This window comes from Saimiri boliviensis, chromosome 3, assembly GCF_048565385.1.
Source record: "Saimiri boliviensis isolate mSaiBol1 chromosome 3, mSaiBol1.pri, whole genome shotgun sequence".
Classification (NCBI taxonomy): domain Eukaryota; kingdom Metazoa; phylum Chordata; class Mammalia; order Primates; family Cebidae; genus Saimiri; species Saimiri boliviensis.
The window spans coordinates 135,342,465-135,364,754 of record NC_133451.1 but is presented as its reverse complement, the minus strand read 5'-3'; the positions used below and the strand labels follow the sequence as shown (position 1 = coordinate 135,364,754).

Sequence of the window (22,290 nt, the reverse complement as noted above, 5' to 3'; positions counted from 1 at the left end):
AAGGTGATCCTCTTGTCGGGAAAATGCTAATAAGTGATTACACTACAGGTTCTCAATGGGAGTGTAAAGAGGAGGGGTGTGGGCAAAATTTGGAGGGGGTTATAGTCTGGAAAGCATATTCAAATACTAGCTATTTTTATAATACAGTTTAAAATTACAGAATTAATGCAACTGCAATAAAAAATTATAAAAATATTTAGAGTGGTATAAATACTGAAAATAGAAATCTATAAATGATATATAGTTCAGCAGATTGAAAAATACTGTCTTCACAGTTTCTTCTGAAAAGATGCCTTCTTATTTCTACAATAGTTTTTAGCTATTCAATGTATTTAACCTCCAAATCAGTGGTCCCCAATATTTTTGGCACCAGGGACCAGTTTCATGGAAGACAATTTTTCCACAGAACAGGGGTGGTGGGGGAATGGTTCCAGGATAAAAGTGTCCACCTCAGCTCATCAGGCATTAGTTAGATTCTCATAAGGAGCATGCAGCCTAGATCTCCCTCATGCATAGTTCATAATAGGGTTAGTGCTCCACTAAGAATCTAACGCTGGCTGGGTGTGGTGGCTCATGCCTATAATTTCAGCACTTTGGGAGGCTGAGGCTGGTGCATCACAAGGTCAGGAGATTAAGACCATCCTGGCCAACATGGTGAAACCCTGTCCCTACTAGATTACAAAAAACTAGCCAGGCGTGGTGGCATGCACCTGTAGTCCTACCTATGCAGGAGGCTGAGGCAGGGGAATCGCTTGAACCTGGGAGGCAGAGGTTGCAGTAAGCTGAGATTGCGCCACTGCACTACAGCATGGCAACAGAGCAAGACTCTGTCTCAAAAAAAAGAAAAGAATCTAACACTGCCACTGATCCGACAGCAGGTAGAGCTCAGATGGTAAGGCTCATTTACCTCCCACTGTGTGGCCTGGTTCGTAACAGGCCATAGAGCAGTACCAGTCAGTGACCCAGGGGTTGGGAACCCCTGCTCTAAATGAAGTCACTGATTGTTTTTAGGCATTTCCCTATTTCTATGAATTATGCATATTAGGCAATTAATTGGTTATATCTAGGTACTTCCAATTCTCCTAGTATAGCAAGAACTAATGCTACACACACACAGACACATGCACACACAGAGACTTGCACACACATACAAATTATGAAGGACTCCATGTCTGTCTAGCAATGAAAGCCTTATTATTATGATCTGTTTTATTAACTTTTTATTTTCTATATGGACTTTCAAGGATTTCTAGTTCCCCACTAGTGCCACTGCCCCACAAGTCACCCCAACCTACAGACTAAATGTGGGCACTTCTCTAAACTAGTAAGGTTGAGATAAGAAGAAGCAACAGCTTGCTTTATCCTCACCCTCTGACAAGCTCAGCCTTGTGGGAAGAGATGAGTAGCCATCCCCTCCAATCACAAAAGGTGTCGAATCTGGAATCTAGTCGCCCTTTCAGAAAAGTCAAGTGTCCAGATAAAGACTCCCTTACCTTTACCTTTGGGTCTTTGTAAATGTTCCCAATTTTCTGGGAAATGCAGAAGTTCCTTTTGGGTCTCTTTCATGACTCTCAGGTAATATTGGTAAAATTAAGTATAAAATAAGACAAACACACAGGCAGATAATTTCCATCTCATAGGCCATCGCTGAAAAGATTACTAAAGGAAAGTTTTGTTTTCTAGCACTAGGGGCTCTGACTAACCTTCCTCCTGAAATCAAGTGCTCCATAAAATACAAAAATACAAAATACAAAAATACAAAAATATCACTTTTACCATATCACATGAAGGCTAAATATCCTTATATCATCCCTTAATTCCAGTAATAATCAAATTTAAACATATCTGTCACGCTTTTGAACTCCTTCAGAATCCACCCCACTCAGTGTGGCTCCCATCATCCAGCAGTTCTTACTCTTTACATCAGACATGCTACTCTCCTGCTGTCATGAATGCATGCAGCGAGAATGATGACAAAGCACAGCTCATGCAGGCAATCACAGAACAACTTTTTATTTTGCGCAGCTAGCTGTTTTTCCCCTACTCCTAAGTGAAAATTTAGGAAGCTCCTATGGCTTTACAGCCATGATCAACCAATTAAAATTCTTAGTTATTTTCAGTGACAAAACAGTCTCAATTTAATGCCGATGTCAGAGGTCCTTGACTCCATCTTGAATAAGGGCTAGGTAACATGAGGCTGCGGCATACTGGGCTGCAGTCCCAGGAGTTTAGGCATTTTTAGTCACGGGATGAGACAGGAGGTCTGCACAAGATACAGGTCACAGAGACTCTGCTGATAAGCAGGATGCCATAAAGAAGCAGACCAAAACCCACCAAGACCAAGAAGGCAATGAAAGCAACCTCTGGTCATCCTCTCTGCTCAGTATATACTAATTCTATTGCATTTGCATGCTAAGAGGCACTCCCATCAGCACTATGACAGTTTACAAATGCCATGGCAATGTCTGGAAGTTACTCTATATAGTCTAAAAGGAAGAGAAACCCTTAATTTGAGAATTTCCTGATCCTTTCCCAGAAAACTCAGAAATAATCCATGCCTTGTTTGGCATATAATCAAGTTATTATATTACATATAATAACTGTAAAAATAGCCAACCAGCCACCCTCAGGGCTGCTCTGCCTAAGAAGTAGCCACCTTTCTGTTCTTTTACTTTCCTAATAAACTTTCTTTCACTTTACTCTATGGACTTACCTTGAATTCGTTCTTCTGTGCGATCCAAGAACCCTCTCTTGGGGTCTAGACCAGGACCGCTTTCTGGTAACACTGTCACATAAACAATGACATTTTGGTCAACAAAGGACCACGGACCTATGATGGTGATCCCCTAAAATTATAATGGAGCTAAAAAATTCCTGTTATTTATCATAACAATCCTGATGTCATAACGGACTGCATTACTCACGTGTTTGTGGTGCTGTTGTTGTAAATATACCTACTGCACTGTCAGTTGTATAAAAGTATGGCACACGCTTGTGTACCTAAGTACATAGTTAAATATATGATACTTGATAATGATAATAAATGACCATATTACTGGTTTATGTATTTACTATACTATACATTTTATTATTTTGGAGGTTTCCTACTTATTGATAAAAGAAGTCAATTGTAGAAGAGCCTCAGGCAGGTCCTCCAGGAGGTATTTCAGAATACATTGCTATCCTAGGAGATGACAGCTCCATGTGTGTTACTGACCCTGAAGACCTTCCAGCGGGACAAGATGCAGAGGCGGAAGACAGTGGTATTCATGATCTCGACCCTGTGTAGGCCTAGGCTAACATGTGTGTTTGTGTCTCATTCAAAACAAAAAGTTTAAAAAATGAAAAAAATTAAAGAACAGAAAAAAGATTATGCAGTAAGTGTACAAATGAAGAAATACGTTTGCATGACTATATACCCTGTTTATCTTTCAAGCTAAGTGTTACTACAGAGGAGGCAAAAGCTTAAAAATATTTAAAATTTATAAAATTAAAAAGTTGTAGTAAGCTGAGGTTATTTTTGAAGAAAAAAATTTAAATAAATTGAGTGTAGCCTAAGTGTAGTGTTTATAAAGTCTACATAGTGTACAGTAATGTCCTAAGTCTTCACATTCATTCATCACTCACTGTCTCACCCTGAGCACCTTCCAGTCCTGCAAGCTTTATTCATGATCAGTGCCCTATACAGGTGTACCATTTTAAATCTTTAAATTCTGGCCGGGCACGGTGGCTCAAGCCTGTAATCCCAGCACTTTGGGAGGCCGAGGCGGGTGGATCACAAGGTTGAGAGATCGAGACCAACCTGGTCAACATGGTGAAACCCTGTCTCTACTAAAAATACAAAAAATTAGCTGGGCATGGTGGCGCGTGCCTATAATCCCAGCTACTCAGGAGGCTGAGGCAGGAGAATTGCCTGAACCCAGGAGGCGGAGGTTGCGGTGAGCCGAGATCGCGCCATTGCACTCCAGCCTGGGTAACAAGAGCGAAACTCCGTCTCAAAAAAAAAAAAAAAAAAATCTTTAAATTCCCTTTTTACTCTACCTTTTCTATGTTTAGATATACAAATACTTATCATTATCAAACAGCTGCCTACAGTAGTTAATGCAGTAACATGCAATATAGGTTTGTAGCCTAGGAGCAATAGGCTATACCATATACCCTAGGTGTGTACTGGACTATGCCATCTGGGTTTATGTAAGCGTACTTTATGATGTTCACACAACAACGAAATCACCAAATGACGCATCTCTCAGCATGTATCTCTGTCCTTGAGCAATGCATGGCTAAAATTAAATGTAGAGGACCACATACTAATCCAAACTCTAAACTTACTTTAAAGTTTGGAGGGGCACAGGTTTCAGGTCAGAAGTACTTGGCTTCTCTTTTTCTTCATCTAGTAGCTCTTCTCTTCCTTAATCATTTTGTTAAATAAATCTCTGAACCATGCAGGATTAAGGCAAGGGAGAAGAAGGGGAGGAGGGAGGGCCAGAAATGTTCTTTCTTGACAAGCGCTGGCATAACAATCTAACATCAACAAACCTCTGGCCTGCGGAGTTGTTTAAAGCTCACTTTGTCATATAGGTGCTTTCATGGGCTTATTTTTTTTTAACTTTTTTTTAATTGCATATTAGGTTTTGAGGTACATGTGAAAAACACGCAAGATTGTTGCATAGGTACATACATGGCAGTGTGATTTGCTGCCTTCCTCCCCATCACCTATATCTGGCATTTCTCCCCATGCTATCTCTCCCCAACTCCCCATCCCACACTGTCCCACCTCTATTTCCCCTTGACAGACCCCAGTGTGTGATGTTCCCCTCCCTGTGTCCATGTATTCTCAATGTTCAACACCCACCTATGAGTGAGAACATGTGGTGTTTGATTTGCTGTTCTTGTGTCAGTTTGCTGAGAATGATGGTTTCCAGGTTCATCCATGTCCCTACAAAGGCCATGAACTCATCATTTTTAATGGCTGCATAGTATTCCATCGTGTATATATTTTGTTTTTGAGAGGGAGTCTCACTCTGTCACCCAGGTTGAAATACAGTGCAATGGCGTGGTCTGCAGCCTCTGCTTCCCCAGTTCAAGCAATTCTCCTGCCTTAGCTTCCTAAGTAGCTAGGATTACAGGTGCCTGCCACCACACCTGGCTAATTTTTTTGTATTTTTAGTAGAGACAGGGTTTCACCATGTTGGCCAGGCTGGTCTGGAACTCCTGACCTCATGATCTGCCTGCCTCAACCTCCCAGAGTGCTAGGATTACAGGTGTGAGCCACCATACTCGGCTTTCATGGGCTTTTGGTGAAGGCTTCTCACCCTGGCTTTTTTGGAGAAGGCTAACCTCTACTTGAAGTGCCTTAGCAGAGGTAAACACACCTCTATTTAGACTGTTCATTACTTCCTTGTCTGCTGAAAAGTTGACAGTCCTCAGAATTTCTATCTCTGGACTATAGAGTCCTAATTAGGGAGAAGGAACCAGGCTGGAAGGAACAAGAAAAAGCAGGTAAGCTATTCTGCCTGTCTTTGTAGTCCAGGACACATAGCACTCTTGTGCAAATAACTCACAATCTTCCTGAGCCCAGCTATCACCAGACCCTTGGATGATAGAAAAACACAGGTTAGCTCATGGCAACATTGGTTTTATCAGTACTGCACAAAGTCCTCTTCAGCATATCACACAAGCACCATCTTAAAAAATTCCCAGCAAGCTTTTGCCTCCTTACAGTCAGCTCCTTTCTTACTGACCTGCCCAATGCACTCTTTCAGTGTATTTTCATATTTTCTTAAATAATTCTGCCTTTCTTTATCTACAGCTGTCTTGGTAAATTCTTCTTACTGTCCATGCCACTGGTCCCAGATGGTTGCTGATCACTTGCGGTATGGCCCTTTCAGGACATGGCCTAAAAACAACTCTAGACTAGCTCTCCCTCACAAATAATCCATATTCAGAAGAAAAAAATAAATACTCTTTGCCCCTAGAAACTCCTGGAATGTAGCATGTCTGCACTTCAGAAACCTTTCCTTTATTCTGTCAGACATTCCTTTCTTCAGTTTTCTCAGGTTAGAATCAGACCTGAGTCTACAGTTAGACAACAAAATGGAGGGAACACATAGCAGGTTCTCTGAGTAGTTAGCAAGGTGCAGGTACCCCATCTGGTACCCACAAATCAACAGCAGCTCTCTCCAAATTATCAACCTTTTATATTTTTGACAAGGTGGATCTCCTTTGTAAATCTTACATAAAGTCTAGTATCTGTGGAATGTGTGAAATGTAGAATTTGTATATATCTTAGTTTTCCAGTTCAAACTTAAATTTTCATTTCTTATTACAAATGCTTAATAATTTCCATCTTCATATATGTTGTTTGCCTCTCTGGAATCTATCTATTCTTCCCCAACTTGCTTATCCAAATCTGAGCTATCCTGCAAGGTTGCGCTCAAGTTCCATCTTATTCATGCTCCCTTGCCTGACTGTTTTAGATTTTCCAGCACTCTCTTTGGAAGCCCTGCACTACTTGCAAAAGTTACTGTAATCAATACATGGAGTTTGCACTTAGCATTTATTTTTCATGAAAGACAAACATAGACACCTTCATAAGATAGTGACTCTATGGCCTACAAACTTGATTGTACCTGAAATACAAAAATATCTTTGAAAAACATGTAGACCCAAGGAGTGGCTTATGAGTTTAAAAAAAAAGTGAGACAAAGAGAGGCAAATGTTAGGCATGCACACTAGGTTCAGTAAATTTCTCTGAATGAATGTTCATCCCTTAGAGTAAGAGGGAAGTATTAGGATAAAGCTGGTTCTTCTATATTATATATGCTGAGTATTTCAAACATTCACTTTTTTAAACATTTGTATATAAAGAGGAGCTAGAAAACCCATTTACTTGAACCTTTCTTTTTTCAGCTTTATTGAGTATAACTGACTAGTAATTGTATATTTGAATCCGACATTCTTAAATAAACTAAGCTCTCTATTGGAAGTTGAGGGGCCAGAAAACATGTAACTCCCGTATTTTTTATTATTTACTATATATAAATATGCATATATAATATATGCATGTGCCATAATAATTCATATGATTTATCAATAAGTAATAAGGTAAATCATAAAATCATAAATAAAATGAATAGCTATTTTGCCTATGTATTGGTCAGAGTAAAATTTGCAACACTATATTTTAATACTTTAAAGTACAGTGATTATTTAGCTCACATTTTTCACAACACTTGCAAATGTTCATTAACCACCAGTGCAGGGACCAACTTTAGCTTTAAAAAATGTCATTAATTAATTTACAGAGCACCAGTTATTTTCTATTTTAATGACTGCTTGGATTTATGCATACCAATTATAATGCATAATGTTTATCTACGTTCTTCATCTTGTTACTTTTTATTTAAATAGAGGAAACTGTTGGAATAAAAAATTTTTTGAACAGATGCAATGCTAAGTGGACTTAAAGAGATATATATATGTATATATACCTATGTATGTTATGTGTGTATATATATATATATATTATATATATATATATATAATCATTCTCTTCTACTAAGCACTACTGACTTTCAGAATGAAATATCCTGAAAAAATATAATTTTTAACCAAAGCAGCAATTTATAATTATAAAATCATTAGTAAATTATTACTAAAATTGTAAGCTATGGAATAGTTAAGAACAAAAATAAGCATAAAACCATGACCGTCAAGGGTTTATAAATAAGGTTCTCTCAGAAACATACACAAACCAAAAACTACAGGATATCAACACCAATTTCTTATTAGTTGTAGATATTTATAAAGTCTCTCCTGTATTCAGTTTGTGAGAATACAAAAACTGATTCCCCAAATAGATTACATTGTCTTTTTATTTTGCACACAAATCTTGGTGACTAAGTTGTGCTGGCTGAAAGAACTAAAATGGATTTCAAATTCTGTCTCATATTGATAATTTTTTAAAAAGTTTAAGAAAAATGTACCTGTTTTGGAAAAGTCCACTGAGTTCTACTTATTCAATTGGAAAGAGTAAATAAAATTCAACAGATAATTTGGTGTTTAGGTAGTCTCATATATAGAAATTCCTGTCACAATGAGAGATCATTTTTCTATCCTATTTAGTTGAATCAATAGAATTTGTATTTATCTTAGCTTCATCTTTAGTGTTTTTGTAAGTCATAATACTGAAACAAGCCTTGAAATGGAAATGCAAGAAGTAAATTCAAATGTCAGGTTTACTACTGTGTCTCTCAGTAAGTCACTAAGACTTTCAGAGTCTTCAGTCTCTTAATCTGCAGATGAACATAAAAATATTCACCTTGTTTATCCCATGTAACTAATGTAAGACTCAAATAAGCAATACTACATATGTAAAAGACACTGAAAAGTATTATTATCTAAGACAGAGAAGCACAGAAGCAGATCACAGGTCTAGAATGGGGTTCAAGTTCAATTCCATCATCACTAACAGTGTACCCTTTAGATAAGTCACCAAACCCCTTCCAGCCTCAATTTCTTTCTCCACTAAATGAGGCAGCTTATTTTTAAGGTTTTTCCTATCTTTATGAGTCTGTGATCTTGTACTAGAAAGGCTAATAAAGAAATTCTCTAACATGCTTTTGTTTCCTATGAAAGTGACATACACTGATTAGGTGCTCGTGATTAATTTTAGCACCTGTCTTGCAAATAAAAGAAAGTCATCATTTATTTGGCAGGAACAGGCTCACATCCCTTATGAAATGAAGTGTGGTATTAATTTATTAACTACATGCCAGAATGTTCAATATTAAATGTAGGAAGGTGGCATTCATGAAGAATTACAAGAATCATTACATGGTATAAAATCTGAGCATAAAACTAACATTGGAAAAGAATCTGCCCTTGAAATACAGAAAATGAGTCTGTACTACATTACTTACAGTCCATGTTAAAATCCACACACCCTATACAAACAAAAGATTACAACTAAACATTGAGGCACAGCTACCCTTGTCTGGCAGTTTGATGTCCTTTTAATTACTTGTTTTTCTGTAGTGCTAAAATTGGATTTTGGGTACACCACAAATAAACATAGAACAGACAAAGGACATGCAACATAAGCATGTTGCTGTAAGTGCTACAAAAGCAGCGATTCTTGTCTGTTTTATTAGCTGATGTATCCCAAACACCTAGAACACTGCTTGCAACATAAAAAGCACTGAATAAATACATATTAAACTGATGAACCGGCTTCCATTTTTTCCTTGAATACATAAGCTACATTCTGTTTATGATCTTTACTGGTTTGTGTTTATGTCATTAACATGCTTCTATAAAAAAAGATAAACCACATGATTTAACCAAAGGTTGCCCTAATGAAAGAGACATTTTGGGATAACAATAAATAACCAACCCAAAAGCTTAAAACCTATCTGTGGCCTTAATATGATCTGAATTCCCCAAACCTTAGCATTATGCAAAGTACCCAGAAAACTAACCTGCATATGTATCCCCTGAATCTAAAATAAAAGTTGAAAAAAAAGTAGTTTCTTCCAGTATAAAACTACAAAATAAATAGGACAAACCCCAAAGCTAAAGAACTGCTCTCTTCATGTTACGAAAGAGAGCACTTCAAACAATGGAGGAAGAAATCTACATATAATTCACAAAATGGGATTAAAAATACATGAAAAAGAGCTATTAATAAATAAGCCTCTTGTGTTTCTTCACTTTAAAACTCAAAACAGTGTGGTCTGCCTTGTGCCCACATCAAAGAAACCCAGTGAACTAAGAATAAGAGAAATGAAGGCTCAACTCAGTATCTCTCTCCTGGCGCCTAAACACATTTTACAAAAATATTCTTTGAACCAACAACAAACCCAGAAAACCAGAAACAGAACAGGAAGATAAACCCACAAGAGAAAACAACCATGACATTGCCATACCCCCTTCCAGTTTTCTCCAAAACATTTTTCATAGCAGATGAACACAGTAAGTCAAAGAGCTCTATTTTAAATGCATAAGTCTTTGTTGTGGCATAACAGATCAATGAGAACTCTTTTTTTCTGCAGGAAAACACAAGCCTATAACAGAAAGCATGTAAGTTTATAAAATAGCATGTTTGATAGAGAAAGCATCAAAATGAAAGAATGAATGAACCAGTGAGCAAATGAATATCTCTAAGAGAGAATTCTAGAGTGATTCAAGAAGTAGCAATGTATAAATGGACTCATCAATTCTCAATATTCTCCTCATATGCTGTAAGTAACATCTCAAGCTGCCTATATAAGAACTTAGGTTAAAAAGGAAGGAGGACAATTGAAAGGTGCTGAGACTAGTTGAAAATTCCCATTGTCAAGGGCAGGGAGTTATTCTGGAAGAGAACAGAATAAATCCAGCAACAAAGGGAGGTAAGAAAAAGTAAAGTACCAGCACAGGTAGGCTAGAGAGAAAGTCTTGGGAGAGTTTTGAGGAAACGTGAGGATAGGCCATCAAGTCACTTACCATGCTGTGATTCAGAAGGAGGATTTTAAATAAAATTTTGCTCCATTTATCAATGAAATTCCCATGCAATTTTTAAGAGGCTCTAGGAAAGATTTAAGTTACTTTTTCAATATTTCTATATGTCATTTATTCATTTATTTCACAAGTATATGATAGAGGCACTTGCTTATGACTGTGTTTACATTGGCAGCCTCTGGAGAGATCAGCCATATGATGCAAGCAAGAAATTCCAGCTTTATGTAGGTTCCTGAAAGAAATATCCAGAAGAGGAAGACTACAGTTGAGCCTTGAACAACATGGATTTGAATTGCATGGGTCCACTTACACAAAGATACATTTCAATAACAGTTGCAAGTGTGCCTGCCTCTCCTCCCTGCCCTTCCACCTCTTCTGTCTCTACCACCTCCACTACCCATGAGACCAAAAGACCAACCCTTCCCCTTCCTCCTCCTCCTCAGCCATCTCAACGTGAAGATAAGGATGAAGACCTTTACTTAATGAATAGTAAATATATTTTCTCTTCTTTATAATTTCCTTAATAACAACTTCCCTTCTCTAGCTAACTTTATTTTAAGAATATAGTATATAAAACCTAAAACACACAACATATGTGTTAACCCACTATTTATGTTATGGGTAAGGCTTCCAATCAATAATAGACTATTAGCAGTTAAGCTCTGGGGAAGTCAAAAGTTATGCACAGATTTTCAACTATGTGGAGGGTCAGAATCTCTACCCTCTGCATTGTTCAAGAGTCAACTGTGTATTCTAATACTACTTCTTGTTCTGTTCTTTGAGAACATCCTTATATAGAAAATGTGTTACAGCCATTATGGAAAACAGTATGGAGGTTCCTTTAAAAGTTAAAAATAGAACTACCATATGATCCAGAAAGTCTACTTCTGGGTACATATCCAATGAAAAAACAAGCAGTATGTCAAAGATATATTTGCATTAGAATGTTCATTGCAGCATTATTCGTAATAGCCAAGTTATAAAATCAACCAAAGTGTCCATCCACAGATAAATGGATAATGAAAATGTGGTATATATATACACAGTAGAGTACTATTCAGCCTTAAAACAGGACTGCCTGTCATTTGTGACAACATGGATGAACCTCAAGGACATTGTGCTAAATGAAAAAAGCCAGGCACAGAAAGACAACTACTGCATGATCTCACTTTTACATGTGGCATGTAAAGATACTGAACTCACTGAAACAGAGAAACAGTTTAAAAACAAAAATACTGAACTCATAGAATGGTGGTTGCCAAGAGCTGGGGTAACTGGAGATGTTGGCCAAAGGGTACAAAGTTTCAGTTAGATAAGATGAGTAAGTTCTGAAGATCTCTTGTATAGCGTTAATAATAATGTATTCTAATACATCAATGATAATGTATTAATAATAATGTATTCTGTACTTGAAAATTGCTAAGAGAGTAGACCTTAAATATTCTCACCACAAAAAATTCTAATTGTGAGAGGTGATGGGTATGTTAACCAGCTTGATTTAATCACTTCACAATATACACATATCAAAACATCACCTTGTACACCACAATTACATACAATGTGGTCTCAGCTGCTGCCAACCAACAAATGAACTTTCAGAACTCAACCGCTCAACTTGGAGACTGCCTGTTCAAAGGACAACTTTTTCCCATAGCTAGTCACGATGCTTTTTCATTCTCTTCCAAAGGTTAAAGTAAAGCACTACCAGGTCTCATGAATTTCTCATGAGTTATGATTAAGTGCGACCAAATTCCAAGCACTATTTGACTGAGAAATGTCTTCAATCTAAATACACGGGCATCAAAACTGCCAACAATAACAACCCAAGGCTATTTCCATTATAAATTTGGTCTTTGCTTAAAAATAAAATTCCATGAAACTTCCCTAAGATAATGACCCACATAAAGTGCTTTCCACGATTAGCAATGGCATTTGTGCTATAGTCGCTGCCAGGAAGGGAAGCATGAGTCTGGCTTCGGCCAGGACAGCAACAGAGGTCTCGTCTAAAAACAGAATACAGTATAGCTCATTTTTCCAGATCTTCCAGGGGAAACCGAATGATGAGTGTGTTAATGTCTTTTTAAAACAATCTGTGAAATGCTTTTATATCCTTTGCCCTGATTACTGGCTGACCTATATATTTTTGGCATTGCTAGTGCCCTAGAGGGCCTGACGATTTGACGGGCAGTTAAGTGTTCAGTTAAGATGAATTTTGAAAAAGCTCAGATAAACAGACTAGTTTCCTACAAAAGTATTTTCTTCTGATCTTTGAAATGTTAAAAGGACCACATCAGTGTATTATTTTGAGCAAGGAAAAGTTTGCCTCAAAAAGACTGCCAGTATAAACAACTAATCCCCGGCCAGTTGCACAAGCCAGACAAAGCACAGTTTCCAGGCAGAAGCAGCAGCTCTCTACCTAATGGGTGAGAGGGCACATTCACATAGATTTCCTGTGTAAATTATCATTTGTTTCTACCGTATGTGGCTATTACAAAGCATGTTGTGAAGATCCAATAAGACAATGCACAGAAAATGTCTAGGGTAGCATCTGACATGATAATTATCATCACAACAGAAACACATTCTACCCATTGTTTGGATCAGGTGAAAAAAATGCGAAAGAAAAAGGTTCTTTTTTTTCTTTCTTTTTTTGCTCCTTCATTTTTTGACCAGAGTATCTCTATGCATCTTGAAAGTATTATAATGTCATATTATATACTTAAAATTTTTTAATTTTCTTATAATCAAATATTTAAACCATTATTTTGTTAGCAACAAGCTAATGAATAGAATATGGAAGGTAACTTCTTAAATATTTATTATTTCTAAAAGACAGCTTGTCCACTGGGCTTCTTTGGTAGATATTCAATTACCATCGTAGAGATCTAAAAGGAGCTTTAGGTATCATTTTAGAAACAAGGGAACTAAAACCCAAAGAGACTAAGGGAATGCCAGACCTAGTACAGAGAAAATGATCTACTTCGGATGCCTGTAGAAATCTCTTTTCCCTAATCTTAGCTATTAATACACCAAAATGAGGCTCAGTCACCCCCAAGTCACTCTCAGATGGCATGATCATACAAATAAAGGGAAATAAACATTTGCAAGATAAATAGTGGCTGACTGTTTCTACATAAATTACTGCCTTTAGTTCTCTCACAAAAACTTTGCAAGATAGGTATTATCAGTGCCATATATATATATATATGTGTATGTATATATATGTATATATATGTATGTATATATGTGTGTGTATATATGTGTGTATGTATGTATACACACACACACACACACATACATATATATGTTTTTTTTTTTTTTTTTTGCTTTTTTGGAGACAAGGTTTTGCTCTGTCACCCAGGCTGGAGGACAGTGGCCTGATCATAGCTTCATAGCTACTGCAGCCTCCAACTGCTGACCTTGAGCCATCCTCCCACCTCCCCTTCCAAATAGCTGTGACTACAGGAGTCAGCCACAGAGCCCGGATAACACTATGTTTAAGGTAAGAACACTGAAACCAATAAAGACCACAAAATCAGTAGTAGGCAAAGCTGGGTGTCAGATCCAGGTCTAACCTAATACAAAGCTTCAGCCCTTTTAAATATACTTCAGTGCCTACTGGAAGGTTAAGTGAGTCCTGCAACACCCCCACTATTTAAAAAAAAGTCACTTTTTCTAATTTCCCGGTTAAGTAGTTAAGCAGAAACTTTACATCCAAAGGATAAAAAGTGTTCCAAGTTGACATACCTGTGGTGGAGTCAACGATAAAAAGGGATGACACATCTCCTGGAATAAGCTCATAAGCCACTGTCCCATATATCCCAGAGTCCCGATCAGTGGCGAGAACATTGATGATTTCGGAGCCTGGCTGGGTCTGACCACTGATACTTGTCACATAGGTTGATGGGTTAAACACGGGATGATTATCATTCACGTCCTCCAGGTCCACACGAACAAAGGCTTGGGCACTTAGCCCACCCTGGTGGATGAATGAGCAGTGATTACAAATGAGTTTGTGCTGAACATTGGGATGTAGAATAATTGACAATGACTCTAGAATAGATGTGAAACAATACAATTTGAACACATACATATTTTGTCATTTCAAAGGGGTATGTATACATACATATACACATACACACACACATGCACACCCACAAACACATCTATATATTCATTTTATTTTCAACCTTGATGTATGAATTCATATGTAATAGCATGGTATGTATACTTCACTGCTGGTTCTTAAACATGGAATGAGATTTCCACTAACAGCAGCTGTGAGGCAAAAATTTCATAGTAGAGGCCAAATATACTAAAGAGAACTTGTCCTGATGTCTAAAAAGAAATCAAAATCACTTTTATCCCTAAGATAATTTTTAAATGAATGCTGGTAAGTGCTAAGAAGAAGGTGTGAGGAAGCATGGGTGGGGGATGCCCCTGTGAAGCTCTCGCTAGGAAGGTACCACTGGCATGCAGACCAACCCACATGACTTCAGGTAACTGGACTTCAGTTACCTGAAAGGAAAGGGTAATAGGCAGAGGAAAGAGCAGAGCCAAAAGGCCCTGAGGCAGGAGACCAGTGTGCCTCTCTGGCCTGCTCAGCCCCAGCAAGGAAGCAGGAAGGGCTCAGGTCAGAGAGGCAGGAGCGGGTCACAGGGACTTCTGCAGATCTCCGGAAGGATCATGGCTCTTCCCCACAGGAGGGGTTTAAGCACAGGAGTGGCCTGATTTCACTGAGGTGTTAACACTGCTCTGGCTGCGGTGTTCAGAACAGACTAAGGGGCAGCAGAGTGGAAGGAGGGAGAACTGGCAGGAGGAGGTTCTTTGAATCAAGTCCAGAGTGGATGGGGCCTGAAGGAGGACAGAGCAGTGCAGATACTCAACCCAGACACTCGGGGCCAGATTTGTTTGGGAATTCTGATTTTTTTAAGTTTTAGAAGGGAATACAGCACTTAAAGCAGTGAGAAGTGGATCCCATACTGTTTATTTTGTGTTGCCTTCATCTAAAATCGAGAAGAAAGAGAGCAAAAGAAACAGAAGAAAATAATCCTCGGCAATTCTTACTTTTCTAAAGTAAAACACATGTTCCTACTTTAAAGCGCCATTTTCCATTCCTAACGGGTGCATTTTGACACTTTCATCTTTGACAAAAATTCTTGGTAAGTCACAACAGCCTGGGTTTTCTCACTCCGGTATCCTCCCCGCCCTCATCTTTTGTTTCCTTTTTCTACTCTGGCAGGGAGGCACAGAGCAAGGAGGAAAACGAACAAGGAGGAAGAAGATTTGGCAAGAGACGGAGAGCTGCTGCCATGCAGACAGAGCGGGGGTGCTTGTTGACAGGGAGAGAGGGCAGGAAAGAAGGTTTTTGGGATGAAGGTAAGACAAACCCAGAAATGGCTCTCCTGCAGAGCTCTGGGCTCTGAGATGCCTTGTACTCCAGGCTTTGAGGACTAAAAAAGGATGGGGAAATACTTTAGAAATAGGACGATTTTCCATGTGCTGAGTTGAATAACGTGCCAGAGCCATGCCGGGTATCAATTAGAATAGGAGAAATGGGGCTGGTTATGACTCCACAAAGAACAATGCAAGTTCATTCATGTGGCCTTCATGCTTAAAATGCAGGCTGGCCCTACATTTGCAGCCACCCTAAGTAACCTGTACGTCTCCAGGTACGACCTATAAGAGGGGTCTGTAGACTGGTGATAAGCGTATAGAAAATATTCCTTCACATCTGCCATAGACCCTACTGCTGTTCCAAATGGCCTTCCTTCTCAGTTTTGCTTTCCCTTTTCTCTTTCTTCCCTTTCCTCTTTTTTCTTTATTTCCCCTCAAGTTCAAGAAGTCATTTAGGGTGGAGGTAAGAGAAGTATTGAAAAAGTAAGCAAAATATGAAGAAATGAATATTGCCCCAGCTTAAGATCTTTAAGAACAAAGATCCTAAATCAGGCAATGCTCTAAAAAATAAGCAAATATGAGACGCACAGAGTAGAAAATGTCTTGTCATCGAACAATACATTTTTGTTGCGGGTAAGGTAGGCGCACTAGTAGGGTTAGAGAGGGCTGGGCGTGTAGTGGCAAAGGCTAGGCAGAATCTAGAGGACAGGCTTGGCATTCAGATTCCTCTCACCTGATTTAAGTGTTAGGGAGGACAGACTTTATTCTACACAGCAGTAGACTCCATCAGTATAAAATGTGGTGTGTACGTTCTTTTTTTTTCTGGAGACTGAGCTTCACTCTTGTTGCCCAGGCTGGAGTTCAGTGGCACACTCTTGACTCACCACAACCTCCGCCTCCCAAGTTCAAGTAATTCTCCTGCCTCAGCCTCCCAAGTAACTGAGATTACAGGCATGTGCCACCATGCCCAGCTAATTTGTATTTTTAGTAGAGACAGATTTCTCCATGTTGGTCAGGCTGGTCTTGAGCTCTTGACCTCAGGTTATCCACCCACCTTGACTTCCCAAAGTTCTGGGATTACAGGCGTGAGCCACTGAGCCCAGCTACATTCTTTAAAAATATATTTTTATCTGTTAATAAACTGTATATATATTTACTGTGCTAATGTATTATTTATATTATAAATATCAGAAAAAATGAAATGTAAAAAGACAGAATTCTAATGTCTGCTAAAACAACCACATGGGACAACTATTGCTGTCTTTAATGAAGTGACACAATCAAATCTATATTTTAGAAAGAGGTATCTGGGGTAGGGAAGAAAAGCTGTATCTTCACAAAAAAATAAATAAATAAATAAAGTTCCCTAGACAAAAAGGTGGCAAAATTCTGAGCTCCCCAAATTAAGTGGATGCATTCTGTGCCTCAGAACTTTTCACAGAGCCTTTTGCACGTTCATTTCTAGAGGGAGTGCGTTCTGAGTTGTTCCCCACTCTTTTTAGGCCCCAGAACACTCTCTGGAAGAAACAGTTTGGAAGAAACCAGTTTCCCACAGAACACAGTGCAGGAAACGCTGATTTAAACTCATTTTCTCTCCATCCACTGACAGTGACAGTGTACATTTCCCAATGCTGTGTAGCTAAATTTCTGTCCAGCTCTTGAAAACTGTTTTGATAATGCAACCTCATAAGAGATTCTGAGTCAGAGCCACCCAGCAAAGCCACTTGCAGATTCCTGGCCCTTACAAACTATATGAGATAATAAATGTTTGCTATTTTAAGCTGCTAGCTTCAGGAATAATTTGTTATACAGCAGTAGGTAGCTAATACATTTCATAAATCCCATGCATAAATACATCTTAATTTTGTCTTATCCTTTTTTTTTTTTCCACCAGTGATTCATGTGGCATTTTTATTTCATTTTAACCATTTAATTGTTAGGATTATGGTAAGGAACCCAATTCCTTCAAGTTATACAGTAAAAGATGAAATTAGTTTGGGAAAGCTTCAAGCTTGAAAGCATACAATATTGGAGGAGGAGGGTCACCTAGGGCAGTCAGCAGAAGGAACATTTTCTAGTGTTACTTCTACTTTGATAATTGTCTGCTTTCCATTCTCTTTGTACTTGCCTTCTGAGACTCCTGAATAGTAGAATATTAATAATATCTCTCCTTCACATCTCTTAGCTCTGGTGAGCTACTGTTTTATTCCAGTGAGCTTTCTATGTCAATGAACGCCAGTCTACATTTCATGATTCAGTGAACAAAGGTGAAAGGAAATGAGGTTCCCGGTTGTTAAGGGGGAAAAAAGAAACATAAGTTGTGATGTCACCAAATCCAAGAGAAGTGGCATTCAAAGAATATTTTCAAATTCATTGAGAGGATGAATAAGATAAAAATAAATAAAGAGTACCAGGATATGGCACAACAGTAACCATAGAGAGAAAATCAGTTTTATACAACAGGTATAGAGGGAAAAATAGATCAAATAAAGATTGAAAAGTGAGAAAATGGAGACAACTATCTTAGTAGACTTGCTGTGAAGAAAAGAAGAATAAAATGGTTTTCTGAAAAGGTACATGACAGCAAAAGGAATCTGGGGTATTTTTTAAGATAGAGACATTATTGTGCCCTGTATGCTTATGAGGGTCATTCAAAAGAATGTGATAAATTAATAATTCAGGAAAAGAGAGAAAATCATTATAGAAATCATATTTGTAAGAAGGCTAGAATGGATGGGACCCTAAACAGCAGAGAGATTTGCTTTTGATGCAAACAGGGACATCTCTAAAAAGATAATAGAAAAGAAGGCAAAGAATGTGAGCTGATACAGAGGTAAGTTAGTGGATTTGGTGGCAGGAAGGTAAGACCGTCCTCTCTCAAGCAGACCTGTTATTTTTCTCCAAGTACATTCAGCTGCTGAGGTGCAAGGGCAGAAAAGGCAGTCAGATTTACACAGGACTGGGGTTTTACCAGGAGAGTTCTACTGAACGGGGAGACCAAAAGGAGTTTGCAACTGAGTGACTTTAGTGTTGGGTAACAAATCAATGATCTTAACATGGGAGAAGAATTATTGATTAGAGCAGACGTGCTACAGGAAATTAGACAGAAAGGTAAGAATGCTTATCTGAGAATACTTGAAACCAAGATGTCAAAGCTTGTGCAATTACTGGTGACAATCCTTGGAAAGGAGAAAGTCAAGGAACTGAGAGGCTCAAGGTGTTGGGTTTTTCAGTAAACGAATAGTAAGATCTCTCAGAATGGTGAGGAAACTGGTGAAGTGGAAGACTGTGAACAAGGGGTAAAAGTCCTAAGTAATAAGGACGTCTAAATCATGACAGCAAAAAAACAAAAGAGGAGGGGTACCTATGGTATAGTCAGACAACAATAACTTTAAAAGAGATTCATTTTTGATGGAGAAAGGAGTAGAAATTATTTGGTTGCTGCCCTGGGCAACAAGCAGGGCACCCAACTCACTACCTACCAGCTTGTGATTGGTGGAATATGGGCTTCCTTGTGAGACTGCAGAAAGGAATGGGTATCCTTGGAGGACAGGTTGTGTTTAATCAGGGCAAGAAGTTAAAGGAACAGAGATCAGCTTAAGTTTATAAAGGAGTTTGCTAAATAATGGACCGTGAATTCCAAAGAGCATGGTTCAGAAGGGCAGAGAAGGTGGACAGGTATAATAGTCCATTCTTACATTGCTGTAAAGAAATACATGAGACTAATTAATTTACAAGAAAAGAGGATTAATTGGCTCATGGTTCTGCAGGTGAACAGGAAGCATAGGAGCTTCTGCTTCTGGGAAGGCCCCAGGAAGCCTCCAATCATGGCAGAAGGCAAGAGGGAGCAAGACATCTTATGTGGTAGGAGCAGAAATGAGAGAGAGGAGGTGGTGGAGGTGGAGGGGGGCGGGTGTTGCTACACACTGTTAAACAACCAGATCTCATGAGAACTCACTCACTGTCATGAGAACAGTATCAAGAGGGGATAGTGCTCAGCCATTCATGAAAAATCCACCCCCACGACCCAAACACCTCCTACAAGCTCCCACCTCCAACCTTGGGGATTACAATTCAACATGAGATTTAGTGGGACACAGATCCAAATCACATCAGTAGGAGGTTGATCCAAATTAAGGGATGAACTGGGCAGGGTAGGGAGGAGAATATGGACAATAATAAATGGCTGGGACACTTAAAGATTAGAAGGAGGTAAAGGGGTATTAAAGATATTTTGGGATTCATCCTGGTCAAATATTAAAGAATGGTGGGAATTTGAGATATGCTCCACACAATTTAGTTAGAAAACATGAGACTATGGGGAGATGGGGCAACTGCTTATTCCTAGAATGGGTGGAGGATGCTAATGAAGGAAATGAAAGACAGGAATAAGCACTTAAGCATTTGTTAGAAGTGGAAGAACATAATCTATTAAAACAAAAATGAGTGTGCCTTTGTATTCAGCAAGTTTACATTTTGATAGTAACTGCATTGCACACAAACTATGAGTACAACTTCAGTAGCCAAGTTTTCTTATGAATCTATACAACAATGAAGAGCTCAGTCCATTTACTTCCTATATTGCTAGTCTGACAAAATCCTCCCTTAAATCTTGAGTGGTGAGATGGAGTTGAAATATCTTCATCTCAGACACATATGTCAGCTACAGAATTCGGGATGTAACAAAAAAAATAGAGATAGAGTGTTAATAAGTGTATACACCAAAAAAAAACCTATTTGTTAAAAATGAATGGGAAAAGAAAACAGAAAATTAGATCTAAGCATGGAATAATTAAATTACAGAGCTTTATTGCGAAAAACCACTTGATTGCCAATGTAATCCAATTGTTTGGTTCCATTGTGTAACTTTATAGCATTCTCGTGACTTACGAGATAAATAGCAGCAGCAGTAGTAGCAAAAATAGAGTATTTCAGAAGAAATATCAGTAGAATAGAAGTGACTTGGTTGAAAACAATGTTGACAGTCATCACAAGGATAAATAGAGCAGTGGCAAAGAACAGCAGGCATATTTTACAAGAAAAATTCCTCTATTGGCAGATAAAAATATCTTAGTAACCACTAGCAAAGGGTTCTCAGCAATTTTCTTCTAAAGGGCTTTCAGGACATTTATTAGAAAGAGAGAGAATCGGAGGAAAAAAACCATAGATTGGCAAGGTAATAATATAAAGTTAAAGGACTTCTGTCAAGGCTCAGTTTAATGTTTTAAATAAATTCATTATGGCCTAGAATCCAACAATGTAAACCTAAAAGATCCTGTCTGAGTTAATTTATTCTTTGAATGCAGTCTACATTGCTTTCAGGGAAGGACTACTGAGTCATTACCAACCTTGTCATCTTTCTCCTTATCAATTTTTTTGACTATGCATTTCTGAGGGATATGTAGTGCTAATTAATATTACAAAGAATAATTATGATAGATGAAGAATCCACCCTGTAAAAACTCAGTTTATCACAGAAGAAATTCATGAGGATTCTGCAGTCAACAGAATAAGCACTGCACACTGGTTAACTTTATATTTGTATATATGTTTTATACATATATATATATATATATATATATATATATATATATACTATATGTTATACATACACATACACTGACATGAAAACACATATATTGCTTGCTCTCCATACATTCTGAAGCAAACATAAGAAATGCTGGAGGCAGTTTTAGGTCCAGAGTGAAGGGATTTGTTAAAAGCCTATGATGCAGAGAGCTCTTCTAGAATTTGTCTCTTAAAATGCATCCCTGGGCTTGCACCAGGCCCTGTTTTCACAAGAACCTATTTCCAGGAGGGGATCTGCTTCAAAGAGGGTTCCTTCCTGCACACAGCTCCCTGGGTCTCCATTCAGCCTCACACCTGCAAGACAGGCAAGAGGGCAAGAAGGAGAAAACCACAACCAAGACGAGAAAGGTATGCAAACGCTCAGGGGAGAAGGAGACCTCGAAGCTCTGATAACCCATTGCCAGACACCAGATGTTAAAAAGACTCAGAGTGTAGAACCATCATGTTCCTCACCTTCACCAAGGCTAAATGTGTCAATCTCTGCTCATTCTGAAATCAATGAATTGATCCTTTTTGGAGGTGAATATTTTAATGGCCAAAAAACTTGCTTATATAACGACCTCTATATCTACAATACCAGAAAGGACACCTGGGTTAGAGTCAAAATGCCTAATGCACTTCTGGGGGCACTGTGCTCTTCAGGCTGTGGTGGAGCATTGACATGACAGACAGGTTATGAGTGTTTGCAGGGCAGCTTGCTTCTCCTGATGGACAGCAGTTCTACCACTACAAGGATCTCTGTCTTGCATCTGTCCACTAGGACCTGGGAGCAAGTCAAATCAACAGGGGTTCATTTAGATC

At 38.4% G+C, this 22,290-nt stretch overlaps 1 protein-coding gene across 2 annotated transcripts in view; it reads right to left on the bottom strand.

Moving 5' to 3' along the window:
- DCHS2 (dachsous cadherin-related 2) overlaps positions 1–22,290 on the bottom strand; it is a 264,576-nt gene that overhangs the window by 120,293 nt on the left and 121,993 nt on the right. For both annotated transcript variants that reach the window (XM_039479120.2, XM_074396804.1), the window contains exon 3: positions 14,251–14,482. In XM_039479120.2, the coding sequence (XP_039335054.1) occupies positions 14,251–14,482 (232 nt within the window). The remainder of the gene's footprint in view (positions 1–14,250; positions 14,483–22,290) is intronic.